Source organism: Cololabis saira, chromosome 3 (genome assembly GCF_033807715.1).
Source record: "Cololabis saira isolate AMF1-May2022 chromosome 3, fColSai1.1, whole genome shotgun sequence".
Lineage (NCBI taxonomy): Eukaryota > Metazoa > Chordata > Actinopteri > Beloniformes > Belonidae > Cololabis > Cololabis saira.
In genome coordinates this window covers 55,636,000-55,650,690 of record NC_084589.1, presented here as the reverse complement: position 1 = coordinate 55,650,690, position 14,691 = coordinate 55,636,000, and the positions used below count along the sequence as shown (strand labels likewise).

General features: G+C 40.5%; 1 protein-coding gene across 1 annotated transcript in view; it reads left to right on the top strand.

Moving 5' to 3' along the window:
- Nucleotides 1–13,988, top strand: part of LOC133440574 (uncharacterized) — a 37,811-nt gene extending 23,823 nt beyond the window's left edge. The window contains exons 2-3 of the mRNA XM_061717886.1: nt 2,087–10,804; nt 10,973–13,988. Coding sequence (XP_061573870.1) covers nt 2,143–10,800 — 8,658 coding nt within the window. The 5' untranslated portion in view covers nt 2,087–2,142 and the 3' untranslated portion in view covers nt 10,801–10,804; nt 10,973–13,988. The remainder of the gene's footprint in view (nt 1–2,086; nt 10,805–10,972) is intronic.
- Nucleotides 13,989–14,691: the final 703 nt, after the last annotated feature.

The following is a 14,691-nucleotide window of genomic DNA, read 5'->3' as shown; positions in this document are numbered from 1 at the left end:
AGCATTCATTCATCCATTCATTCATTACCAGCTTCAGCATTCATTCATGCATTCATTACCAGCTTCATTCATTAATTCATTACCAGCTTCAGCATTCATTCATTCATTCATTCATTCATTCATTCATTCATTCATTCATTCCCAGCTTCAGCATTCATTCATTCATTCATTACCAGCTTCAGCATTCATTCATTCATTCATTCATTAATTACCAGCTTCAGCATTCATTCATTCATATATATATATATATATATATATATATATATATATATATATATATATATATATATATATATATATATATATATATATATATATATATATATATATATATACCATGAACCTGTTCCCAGCAGGACTGGGGATCATCTAAGGTCAAAAGGTCAGGGTTCAGATTTCTCCATTTTTCAGGTTATACTATATGAATTCTGTACTGACTGGGTCATGTGACCAGTTCTGGGTCAGCCTAATCAGTACAGCTGAGCTCTGGTTGCCGGGCAACAACAACCTCGAAATGAGGAAGGTTCCGGACTGACTGTGAGAAAACCCAGGATTTTTGCCTTTTGACAAGCCTCAAATAACTCCACCTTGTGATCAAACCGTAGCTCTTAGCAGAAAAACGAAAACATTTTGAGAAACAGAGAACCTAGCAGATTCTGTAAATCTTATTTTCATTCAGATATTCCTTAAAATGTGTTAGTAACGGCAGTTCGAAAACAAAAATGATATTTTTTTGAAGAAAACTTTTTTTTACATTGCAGTCAATGGAGACCGTGGCAGGAATTGGCGTGTCTGTTGCCCCCCCTGTTCAAATTTTGTGCACACCACGCCTGTCAAAGTCACATTATTTGAATCTCAACATCTATGTCTACATTCTGACCAAAAATTATCTTTCTAGCTTTTACGGTTTGGCCTTGAGCTCGAGTTACAAATAAAAATTATGTTCATTTTTTGAATGTTTCCTCACTCTAATCAATTACAACCTGCCTCTAGATTTGACAAAAAAGTGATTTCCAGTCCTCGCTTAAGCGCTCATATCTTGAAAAGTGTACATTTTAGGAAAAAACAGTTCCAGGTTCAGAGAGAGAAGAGAAGTTTTCCTCCGTTTTGAAGTTTGAATGACATTTCTACGTGCAACTATGAGAAAGATACTTGACTCAGAAAAAAGGTGAATTTCGTCTTTTTTCTCCCATCCGCTTTGAATGGCGCCATAGGAATACATGGGAAAATGATCTCCCCATTTGTTTGGAAATTTGGAAATGTTTTTGCACTTCGTGCAAAAACTATTTGTGCCATCGCTCTGAAAATCCACAGGACTGTAGTTAAATTCAGGGCCTACAACTTTCTAATATGGTTCAGAATTTTTCGAGTAACAGTGTGCGGGTGGTGAGGCCCCAAAGTTCTCCCAATGCATTCCGGATGGGTTTTAGCGCACACGTTTGTGCACGTTGCGCAAAAACGTGCACGCCAATTGCTTATAAAAGTCATAGCACACGATTCCCGATTAAGGCGCACGTTTCTACATTTTTACTTTTCGCGTTTTCTCAAAGCTGTAGGAGGAGTAGCGAACCGAAATCTGTCCGGAAGATGAGGAATAATAAACCCGCAGAATAACAATAGTGCCTCTGGCCGGAGGCCAAAGCTATGCAATAGCATAATAATGTCATAATCCGTGTATATATCACGACCACGGATCCCATTGACTTTGCATAGTACTATATCCGTGGTGCTCCCATTAAAACCTCAATAAAACACTGCTAAAACAGCGTTAAAAACATGTTTTTACAAACTGACAGTAACAAACAGTACCTTGCGTGACAGAAACGCATAATTTAGCCACTATGACAAAGAATAATATATAAATAATAATAATGTCATAATCCGTGTATATATCACGACCACGGATCCCATTGACTTTGCATGGTACAATATCCGTGGTGCTCACACGTAATTATACCACTTTCCGTGTTGGTACCACGGAAAATAGTGGTGAGAGGTCGTGGGCATTTTACGGATTTTTGTGAGATGAGGTTGTATTTTTCTGTTTTGTCAAAGTAATGTAGATTTTGATATATTTATCTTTCAGACTGAAACTGCCTCGATTTGAAAAATTTCACCTTACTGAGGATTAAATCAGCCAAAATGGGGAACGTACCATCAGAACACAGCATGGGCAACAGCCTGAGATGTTGCATTTGTTCTAGAGTTCTACCTCCATGCCGCAGCTTCAATGATTATTCCCGAGCGACTGTTCATGGTCAGGAGGTTTACGTGTTCAATGGAGGTGAATACTTCAGACATGTTGGCCACAATAGTATCTACAAGTGTGAATACTGCTTTCACAAGGAAGTCAGGGATCGAGAGGAAATGAGAAGAGAAGAGGAGAGGAGAAGAGAAGAAGACCAAAGGAGGAGAGAAGAAGAAATGAGAAGAGAAGAAGAGCAAAGGAGGAGAGAGGAGGAAATGATAAGACAAGAGGAGCAAAGGAGGAGACAAGAGGAGCAAAGGACGAGACAAGAGCAAATGAGAAGAGAAGAGGAGCAAAGGAGGAGAGAAGAGCAAATGAGAAGACAAGAGGAGCAAAGGAGGAGACAAGAGGAGCAAAGGAGAAGAGAAGAGGAAATGAGAAAACAAGAGGAGCAAAGGAGAAGACAAGAGGAGCAAAGGAGAAGACAAGAGGAGCAAATGAGAAGACAAGAGGAGCAAAGGAGGAGACAAGAGGAGCAAAAGAGGAGAGAAGAGGAAATGAGAAGGCAAGAGGAGCAAAGGAGAAGACAAGAGGAGCAAAGGAGAAGAGAAGAGCAAATGAGAAGACAAGATGAGCAAAGGAGAAGACAAGAGGAACAAATGAGGAGAGAAGAGGAAATGAGAAGGCAAGAGGAGCAAAGGAGAAGACAAGAGGAGCAAAGGAGAAGAGAAGAGCAAATGAGAAGACAAGATGAGCAAAGGAGAAGACAAGAGGAACAAATGAGAAGACAAGAGGAGCAAAGGAGAAGAGAAGAGGAGCAAAGGAGGAGAGAAGAGGAAATGAGAAGACAAGAGGAGCAAATGAGAAGACAAGAGGAGCAAAGGAGAAGAGAAGAGGAGCAAAGGAGGAGAGAAGAGGAAATGAGAAGAGAAGAGGAGAGGAAAAGAGAAGAAGAGCAAAGGAGGAGAGAGGAGGAAATGAGAAGAGAAGAGGAGAGGAAAAGAGAAGAAGAGCATAGGAGGAGAGAAGAGGAAATGAGAAGAGAAGAGGAGCAAAAGAGGAGAGAAGAGGAAATGAGAAGAGAAGCAGAGCAAAAGAGGAGAGAAGAGGAAAGAAAAAGAGAAGAGCTTAATCAAAGATTACAAAAATCAAGGAACCAAGCTGAAAAGCAGCACGAAAAACAAATTACCGACACCATTTTACAGGAGTCGAAGAAAAAAGTTCTGAAAGGACATTTGGATGAATTTGAGGCCGAGTCAGATAAGAGCAGTGATGATTTTCTAGCAATCCTCTCTTTGAAATGTGACATTGAGGTTTCAGATCTGAGTCTCACTGAACTGACAGCTGATCAGCTGGGGAAGATCCTCCCAGCTCTGGACAAACTGCTCTTCAGTGAATGGATTATTGATCCACCGTCTCTCAGCACTCTGCAGCACACCCAGGTCTACGTCACCGAGCTGAGCGCTCTGTCTCTGGAAACTTCTCAGGGAGTTGTCCTACAAGTCATCTCTGACCACGTGCACTTCCTGGTGGGGTCTATTGACAAATCAGCATCCAATTATTCTGAAAGTTTGACACTGACTCAAGCACTATATCTCACCTTGATACACTTCTTGGATGAGACTGGGGAGTGTAATGCTGATGCCGTCCTCATCGCTAAACAATGGATGGGAGACGAGCTCTCCACTGAGAAGATCTTTGTTGTTGAGTTCCTGAGCGTCCTCACATCGTCACTGCAGACGGCAGTTGAACGGAGCTCTGTGTTTATTACAAAGATGGAAGTAGAATGCTTGAAACTTCTTTTATCAGAGCTCACAGATTCAATCCAAACCCACTCTGAAACCACAAAAATTATCCTAACACTTGTAGAAAAAAACCAATGGTCTCCAACTGAAGCACTTAATCTGCTCAAAGAACTGTCACAGAAATGTGCACAAGACGATTCAGTGGTTAAAGTCTTGACATTGATACAAGTGAATGACGTATCTCCAGACTGGACAGATGAACACGGGCACTCTCTCACACAGGTCCTTGGTAATATGGACATCCAGGATTTCCAAAAGATTCTCAGAAGGAAAGATGAGCACAGTCTACTTTCAGCTGTGGCAGAGTTAAAAATGTCACAGAATTTGGATGATGATGAAATTAGTTTCATTAAGAACATCACCACTGGTGTTGTAAAACATTTAGAAAATGTACCAACAAATTCTCCATCTTCAAGATATTCCTTAAAGGATGGAGCCTTGGATGAAGATAACATACAGAACTGTCTCTCTCTTCTCTGTAAAGCAGTTTTTGACACAAAAGGCTGGTGGCCTACAGTGAAGCACATGGTGCACTGGTGTGTACTGGTGATAAAAAAGAAGACTGGAGCACCACAACTGGTTGGAATAGAAGAAGACCCATGTGTCATAGCAATGTTTGCAGCCGCATGTGTCTACATGGGACACAAACTGGACATTGTTCTGAGCTCTGTTGATCACTCAAAAGAGCAATCTGAGGAGTGGTCGGCCTTCTACAACAACCTTGGAATTTCTCTAAACACAAACATGAAGACAGACGCATCACTCAGAGATGTCTATGGAGCAGACATTGTGTATGGTGTATTGGATGACTTTGTTTCTGATTACTTTCAGCATGGCAAAGACGTGATGGAAAATAGACATCCTCAGCTAATTCGAGGTTTCATCATCGATGCAAAAAGCTTAAGTTCTTTGGAAAAACTGGATCTGTCAAAGCTCAAACAGAAGGAATCTGAAGTTGTTGCTGCAGAATTAATGGAGACCCTCGTACACAAGTTCCAAAGTGAAGAAATGGGATTGAAATGCAGATTTATCAAGGGTCTTTTTCAGGGTCTCCACACAAATCTAATCGATACAAACACCAAGAGTGAGTTCATCCAGGTCTTTAATAAAATTACTGGAAAGCCATTGCTTTCCAATCAGATCTTCGTTTTGACCATTGTTGAAAATCTCCTCAAAGTGCTTACGAATGAATCAGTAGATGGGAAAATCATGACATCTGCTGCAAATCGATGGTGTTTGGATGTCTTGTTCACCTGTGCAGAGCAATTCCAAGGCTCAAAGGAAGAAGCAAAAGAAGTCTTTCAAGTGGCTTCCACTCTTGGCGTGCCATCACTTTGGTCACCAACAGAGATCTTGAGCCTCCTTGGAGCATTAACTCACCACCATCATGATGAAGACTGCATTTCCATCATGAAAGTTTTACATCGGATGTCAACATACCAGGTTTCATCCAAGTGGACAGACGAGAGAAACCGATCTCTCCTTGAGCTCATAGATTCACATACAACTGAGAATCTCATTCAACATTTAGAAAAGAGCTTTGCTAATGAAAAATGCAAAAGTGTTGACATGCTCTTTAATGAAATACGTCAGATGAAAGACATAGATGAACAGACTCTGAGTAAATCTGAGACTGTAGTAACTTATGTAACAAACCTCATCAAAAGTGGTGATATGGACAAACACAAAGATGTACAGCGAGCAAAGTCTCTGGGTCACAGTCTGGAAACAGAAGACCTTCAAGAAGTCCTGGCAGTTTTATGCAATGCTGTTCACCTACACATAGCTAAAGGGAAGTGGTTTCCTAGGGCTACCCAGATGATGAGCTGGTGTCTCTTGGCCTTATCTGATAATGGGAAACTCTTGGAAATGGGAACTGGAGAAGGCAAGTCTTGTGTCATAGCCATGTTTGCAGTGCTGCGTGTGCTGAGAGGTGAAAAAGTAGATGTGGTTTCCAGCTCTTCGGTCTTATGTCAAAGAGATGCAGGAGAATGGAGTGAGTTCTACAACTACTTTAACATTACTGTTGACACAAACACAAACAAGACAGAAGATGAGGATCGAAAAGAATGCTACCAGAAGGATGTGGTCTATGGAACCATTGATGCCTTCGCCGCAGATCACCTTCGCCAGATATTTGAGATGAAGGATGTGAGACCTGATCGCAGCTATCAGTGCGTTATAATTGATGAAGTGGATTCCCTTCTGCTGGATCAGGGAGTGCAGCTGACCTACCTGTCCAGCCCCATGGTCTCCATGGAACACCTGAACACCATCCTCGCCATGATCTGGGGCCACGTTTCTCAGTACGGCTTTCTGTCCTCAGGACATAGGACATTTGTCCAGGGTCCTCCAGCCTCATTCTTCAAGGCCGTCTTTGACTCAATCAACACAGAAGAAACTGGAATCGATGACCCAATGGACATTTTAAATATTGCTGAACAAACCAACACTGTACCAATGGGGTTTACAGAGGCGATCTTCAAAAGTGAGAAGAACCTTCCTGACCAACTCAAAACTGTGAGTCAGGATGCCATGGTTGAATTTTTTGAAGAATTGGAGGACTATATCCCTTATGGGTTTACCATTTACACTCCAGACGATAAGGGATTGCTCTGTCTCAGAAAGGTTAGCCCGTACAACAAACACCAAATCCCAGAGCTGACGTTTCTTGTCTTGGAGGAAGGCTTGTGTTGTCCTCTCTATGACTCAGAAGAAAGTCTTATCAGGCCAATTGCAGACTTTATCACAGAGAAGATTCAGTACACCCCGTGTACAAACAACAAATACAAAATCAGCATCCCCGGATTCTTGAAAAGTCTGATTGAAAGCAAAGTGTCCGCGTGGGTTCAGAATGGCTTTCTGGCGATGCAGCTGAGGGAAGGACGGGACTATGTTGTTGAAAACAACAATGTCTGTCCTGTGGACTTCAGATCTACTGGTATTGTAGAACTGAATAAGAAATGGGGCGATGGCCTGCAACAGTTTGTTGAGATTAAACACCAAATCAAATTGAGCACAATTTCAACAGTTACAAACTATATTTCTAACATATCCCTTTTTAAGAAGTACCAGGGAAAGATATATGGAACAACAGGAACACTTGGCGGCAAAACAGATATTCTGTTTTTGCAGGACTTATATCCAAACCTGTCTGCCTGCAAAATGCCAACTTTCAACAGGAAGTTGTTGTTTGAGGTCAAAGGTACACTGAAGAAATCTGAAGAGTGGAAATCTGAAATAAAACGTACAGTCATGGCTCAGATCTCGCCAAATTCCTACAGGGGTGGAAGAGCAGCCCTGGTAATCTGTGAAACCATCAACAAAGCCAACGAGATCTACGAAGACCTGAAAAGCAATGTCCCAGGTGAAATAATTCTCTACTGCCGCAGTGACAAAGACAGTTTGAGCAAAATGGAAAAGGAACTTTTTCCTGGAGACGTCATTGTTGCCACAAACCTGGCTGGGCGTGGCACAGACATTAAAGTGTCCAAACAGGTGAACAATAACGGGGGACTCTTTGTGATTCTCTCCTTCCTTTCAGAGAACCAAAGAGTGGAACTTCAGGCTTTTGGTCGAACAGCACGGAAAGGCAAACCTGGATCTGCACAGATTATCACTATCACTGAAAATCTGCAGCAAGATTTCAGTATGGTGACATCTCTAGAAGAAGTGAAGAGAAACAGGGACAAATGTGCAGTGGAAAAGATAAATAGCATGATGGATGATGTCACAGAGATGAATCTGAGAGAGGAACTGTTTTCAGAGTACTGTGAAACACTTCAACAGATTTACAGAGACACAGCTGGAGATGAAAAAAGAGCTGTTGTGGCCGTCATGAATGAGTTCTGGGGGATCTGGCTGCAAATTCATTCAGAAGACATTGAACAGTTGAAGAGAGATGAACTGCAACTGAGACTAAAAGATGATTTGTCAAAGGCAAAAAGTCAGTCTGAAAATCAGACTTCACCTTCTTCTAGCATTTATCACTACATCAAGTTTGGAAATATAGCACTAGATAAAAAACAATGGGACGTCAGCACCAAGCTCTTTGAAAAAGCCATGAATCAAGATGAAAGCTGGGCATCCATTGCTTTTTACAATCATGCATACTGCACAATAATGCAGAGGAATCCAGATTATCTCACTAATGCAATAACAGATTTGAGAAAAGCACAAGATTCTCTAGAATATCTCACTGAAGAAAGCTTGATCTGTTTGCAGTTTGTGAAAATGGCTACTGCAACCTCAACCAACAATGACCCAACCAGCCTTGAAAAGCAATTCACAACCAAGTGCAACATGTACAAGTCATTTGATGAGAACATCACTGAGGCCATCAAAAAGCTGGAGGAAATTCGTGACAAGGAAAAGGATGCATTGGCCAAAAAATCACCAGTCTTCTCCCTGGTTTCAAGTGCTGATGAAGAACTCCAAGCTGAAGCTTACAACCTCTACAATAAAGGTATGAAATATATATTTGCTGTGGAAGAAGAGCCCACATTCTGGGGTGCTCTGGTGGTGCTCTTTCTTGGAATTCTTCAGATTGTTGCTGGAGTATTGCTCACAGTGTTTACATTTGGTACTCTGGCTAAGGTTGGCATGGGACTCATCACTGAAGGCATATCAGACTGTATCTACGGTATAGAGGCCCTTGTGACAGGAGAGTTCAGCTGGAAGTCATGGGCTATAGAGAAAGCCATTTCAATCGGTATATCACTTATTTCCTTTGGAGTTGGTAAGTTGATAAAGTTGGTAAAACAGGGCTTCAAAGCTTTCAAAATGGCACTAAAAGGTTTAGGGAAAAAGCTGAAGGCTTTGCCAAAGTTTCTCTCCAAGCAGGCTAAAGCAAGCTTCAGTCAGGTCACAAAAACAAGCATGAAGAATGCAATAAAAAGCAGTTCGAAACTAATTGTGAAGGAAGTCATTTTTAAAGGACTTGAGAAGGCACAAGACGCACTACTGAAGGAAATACTGGAAAGAATCAAAACAGATTTGTCAAAGAGAATTGTTGAACAAGTGAAAACTAACATAGACAACAACCCCTTGAACACATTGGTAGACTCTATTATCCTCTCCCACCTCGAACATAAGGAACAACTCAACGATCTATTGAAGGACAAGGACAGAAGGAGTGACCTGCTGTTTATTTTCAAACGATACAGCAAAACTGCTCTACAACCATTTAAGGCTGACCTGGACTGGCAGAACAAGCTCAACTCATCCATAATCAAAATAATGGACGCAGCTAGAGCTCATACTACAGGAAAAGCACATACAATTCTAACCATCATCAAAACTGTCCACTACGGGATCCTGGCAGCAGATGCCACTGCTGCAGTACTCACTCTGTCCGACAAGTTTTTCTTAAAACTTAAGGAGGAGCTGAATTCTTTTAAAAAAGAACGCTCTATGACAGAGAAAGTTGAGATAAATGACCTGTCATCTTCAGAACTTGAGATGCTGAAAGAATTCAAGCAGGAGTTGGCCGGCACCATCAGTGAATTACTGGCTGATGCTTTAGTGGAAGTGTCCCGTCAGAAGTTCTTCAGTCACATTGTTTCTTCTGTTCAAGGTAAAGTGAATGACGCCATAAGGGAAAAAGCAGAATCTGGCTTTAACAAAGTAAAGGATAAATTCAGAGATCACCAGAAACAAAAAGCAGCAAAAGCAAGTAAACTCTCAAGATCACATGCAGAGAAAGTCAAGAATCCTAAAACAAGCGGGACAATTCTTGATGTCCAATTCCTGTCAGAGGTCACTGGAACTAAAGCTGTCATACTAACACAGGACAGACGTGGCAAACTTACTAAAATGCAAGTGATGAACCCGACCAATAAACCTGCCAGTCAAACTGTCACACTGATCTACACACCAAAGAGTGCCCAATATCCCGATGGCCGTTATGATGCGTTAATCAATAACACGCTCATATTCATATGCGGCAAGACCTCACTCTTTCATGCTTTTGCACAAGGCATTAAACCAAACGCTGGTCAACATGAGGTCACATTGGAAGCGAACCGGCTCAGGTCCATGGAGGCTGCTGCTCTGCTCAGAAACCCCGGCCAATGGGAGGGTTTAATCAAGCGCTCAGAGTGGACTCAAAGAGTCAGAGGTGGAAACTGGTACATGGCAGAGGGAGCTGAACCAAACAGGATCATCAAAGACAGCAAAACAGTAACCATACCAGGGGATTGGAAAGTGAGACAATACAAGGAATGGCAAAAACATGCAACTCAAAATCCAGAAATTGGAAAAATCCTTAGCATACCAGTCCGTAGTATGCTGGAAGCTAAAAACATGAACCTGAGTGGCAAACTAGCACAGTCTATGCTTAAAGAGAGAGCAAAGTCTTCTCCTCTGGATCCCAACCTGATAACGGATGTGCAGAAATATCGTGGCCATGAATTTCCAGCTGTTTATGGGCCTAAAAAGGCACACAGTCCGTTTGCAGATTCAAAATATGAAGACTTTAGATCAAACTTGGCTAGGACCATGAGTAAAGATGATGTTGAGGGAACATTCAAACTGACAATCCTCGGTGCGATGATGAGACAGCTGGACGGCGGCAGCAGCTCAAACATCCTGCAGATGAAGAGGAAGAATACGAGCAGGCTGGCCATGTTTGATCACAGTTTTCAGGAACAAAGTCTGAAGTTGGTGGAAGGATGGTTTAGCCGGCTTCAGGGGTCAGGGGTCATGACGGTCGACCATCACGTCACCATGACGACCTGGATCAAAAGAAAGGGCTACAGGGACCGAAATGATCCACACACGGTCCAAATCACCAACTTCCTGCAGTGAAAAGGTAACGTTTAACTTTTAATAGGTTATTGCAATTAAGCACTGACAAGTAATTCTTTTTCTTTGTTTTGTTTTGTTTTGTTTTTATGTTTTGAAAGTAAAACACAGTTACACTGTATACTTTTGCAAATGTTTAACAGCTAACCAGAGTGGTTTTGTGTTCTTTCTGCAGTTGTGACCATGTGAGGAGAAACAACCGCAGGGTCGTGGACCTTCCTGGCGGTCGTAACGAGGCCTCTCTGGATTGGTGTCCAAAACACTTCATTTTCTATCTGTTTTTGATTGAAATTCATCTTAAGTTTTACTTACTGTTGATGGGCTCATTGCAGTAAACTAAAGTCAAAAGTTAAAGACCAGCAGCAAGTACTTTTCCAAAACAGAAGTAGACACAACCAGTTTTTAGAAACCACTTTGCTCTGTGTGTCGCATTAATAATCACACACATTTTATGTGGAAATAGAAACCTTACTGTAGATAATGTTATGACATCGTCAGTAAAGTACATCATCATCATTCATTATGATGAAAGAAATCTTACCACATGTTGATGCAATTTTATGGAAGCTTTGAATTAAAACTTATTTTTTATGCTTGTACATGAATCCTGAGCAGACGCTCAAAAGGAAAAACTGGTGTTTTTTTAATGATGATCTAAATCAGTGATTCTTAACCATAGGGCCGCGGCCCACACTTGGGCCGCGAGCGCCATCTAGTGGGCCGCCAAAAAAAATTCAGTTTTGTACGTGTGGGCCGCGGGGGCCGCGGGACTGCATAGCAACTCCCAACCAAATGAGGAGAAGACACTCAGCTAGCTGTACGTGTAATAGTAAGAGAAATGGTGTGTCTTTACAGAGAAAATCCTTCATTTTGCACAGAGTAGGTTTAGATCCGCCAGGATTAGGGATCGATTACTTGGGTCTGCGCCCAGAGCGAGCGAGCGCGGCGTGCTCATTTATCCCGGCGCGTCCCCGCGGCCGGGGAGGTCGGCTGAGGCTGCCGCTCGGGCGGTGGGCTCCGTCGTTACTGGTGAAAGATGGTAGATGTAGATGCGTGGGCTGTCGTGTCTGCTGGACTGGACTGTTCGGGCTTTCGAAAAAGCATCAGAAAGTAAAGTGCTGCAGCGCGACCAGAGAGCTGCGGTGCGGGCTGTGCCCGTCGTAGCTGATCAGGCTCGGATGAACCCGACACACTGAGTCCTGACAACTTATTAATGTAAATAACTAAGTAAAATCAAACTAAGTTTTGTCCTCGCTGTATTTTTAAATATGCAACCCGGAATGGACAAATTCATCCTGTTCAGTCTTCCCACTGGGACAAAACCAGTGTCTCATACGTTCAGAGACCGTGGCGTTCAAAGTGCCAAAGTGAAACGCCACTGAAACAAAACACAACGTTTTTCATCAAACATATCCACTCAAGTCTGAACTGAAGTCACAGAAAAATAAGCTGAGCATCTTAAAACACCCATGTTTGGGTCCAGATACAGCTGTGAAGCAGCTTTCTCCACAGTGAACATAATTAAAACTAAATATCGTTTCAGGCTCATCAATGAGCACCTCCACATGCATATGAGAACCTGAACCTGAACCTTAAATTGTTAAGATGTGTTTATATTAATTTAGTATAAAAATGTGTTGAGACAATTAACAAAGAAAAGGGGGAATTCAAACTGCTGGTAGAGAAATAAAATAAGATAGCATTTGAAAAATAAAATAAAATCTACTTTATTTTTAAGAGAAAAAAATATGTTTAATTCAAGTTAAACATGTTAATTGGCAAATATGTACTTTTTTAATATAACAGTCAGATGCAGATGTTGATACAACTATGAGGCTACTTGAATATATATATATATATATATATATATATATATATATATATATATATATATATATATATATATATATATATATATATATATATATTATGATGTTCTGGACCTTCGCTTGAGTAAATTTTCTCTAAATGGACCTCTTAAAGTTGAATACCCCTGCTATACAGTGTTAATATTTAACGGGCCCCGGGCCACTCTGTACTGAAAAAATTGGGCCCCAAGGTCAGAAAGGTTAAGAACCCCTGATCTAAATGACATAGTTAGTGATCCAGTACCAGTTTTCTAGTTTGTGTGAATAAGAATAATAATTTTTAAAGTCACAGTATTTGAATATTGATAGAATCATATAAGAGAATGTTTCGGTTCAGTGTTGGACTCTGATATGAGCTCCTACTCATGCTGGCACTGACGAATTATTGTAATTGGGGTTGTGTTCCCTCAGCTTTTTTTTGTCATGGTAACAAATTGCTATAGCGTGGTAGAAAATCAATCGTTTCAAGAACTTCTCTTTGCATTCAAAATAGACATTTTACTTACCTGGAATGTTTAAAGCCATATTATGTAGAAATAACACATTGACATCATGTAACAATAAAGTTTATGTCAGCTGCATCACCAACAACAAAGTGCACTTATTGTGGGACAAAGTGATATTACAAGATGTGGCAGATCGGCCTCACTCATTATCATTATTATTATTATTCTTATTATTCTTATTCTTATTCTTATTCTTATTCTTAATAATAATAATAATAATATTATTATTATTAATATTATTATTATTATTATTATTATTATCATTATTATTATTATTATTATTATTATTATTATTATTATTATTATTATTATTATTATCATTAGCTCAGTATCGTCGGTTGGTCTTTCTTCAACAACGCAGACCCATTGGTTCCCCATGTGGTCAGAAGTGGTATTACTACAAAAACGGGTTTATCAGCTTGTTAGTCATTTGCTGTAATCATATTATGTTAATTGTCTTCTGGAATTAATGGTGTGTTGGAAAAAGGGGATTTTCATCCATTTAATGGAAACATATCAATATATGATAAGTTTGTCAGATTTTTTTTCGTCTAATGTATTTTCTTGAATTATTATCCTACAACAATTAAATCCCTTCTATATTGTACTACATTTCATAAACGGTTTTACATGTTGATTTTGCATAGTAATAAGACATAAATGAATTTACATAAAATGTAATAATTTTAAGGTTTCTCTCGGGGAACAGACATGAGGGGGATCGTCGACTCAGTTAATCATTGTTTTCTCTGTAACAACTGCAAAGCATTTGTTTGGTGATGGGTCATTTTCAAATGAATAAATATATTCACTTTCACCAAGTTGTCGTTTTCTTTTTTTTTTCTTTAGGTGAAAGAAATATAGATTAATTAAATGCTTCAAGTCCAGTTTTCAACTTCTAATTATTTCTGTGTCAACAAATTAGTTTCCTCTCTTCAGCTAAATTAGTTTTTTTTCCTGAGAAATAGTGACATAAACTAAGCTATTCAAAACAAACTTTATCAATATTAAAATTAAAAGGGATCAATCATGGCCGAACCTGTAGTTTGGAGAGCCAAGAAGAGATCCTGGGGGTATTCCAGGTGGGAGGTTTAACAAACACTGAGTTAAAGTCTCATCTTGAGGTTACTTGAACCCATGACGACTAAACCCGCTCAGTTGGTTCCAACACACCGGTTATGAATCAACTCAAGTAACCCAGAGTTGGTTAACCCAGAGTTGTGCGAGTTCCCGGTGAATCTATAAAGACATCGGCCGGGTTTCCCAGATCCGACCTCTCTTAAGGATTTAAGAGAGGTTCAAAGAAGGTTTCAACTAAGAAGGGGCCCTTAGATACGAGTGTTTCTCAGATGACTTCTTAACACCGTTCTTTAGTTTCACTCTTTTAGAAGCTCTTTGGAGGAGCTGTCCGGTTCTGAAACCAAATCAATCGATGCCAGGCAAATCGATCACCGATCACTATCAGCGCATTTTCACACGCAGCACTGCTACCTAACGCACTAATTCCTGCTGCCTGTGCG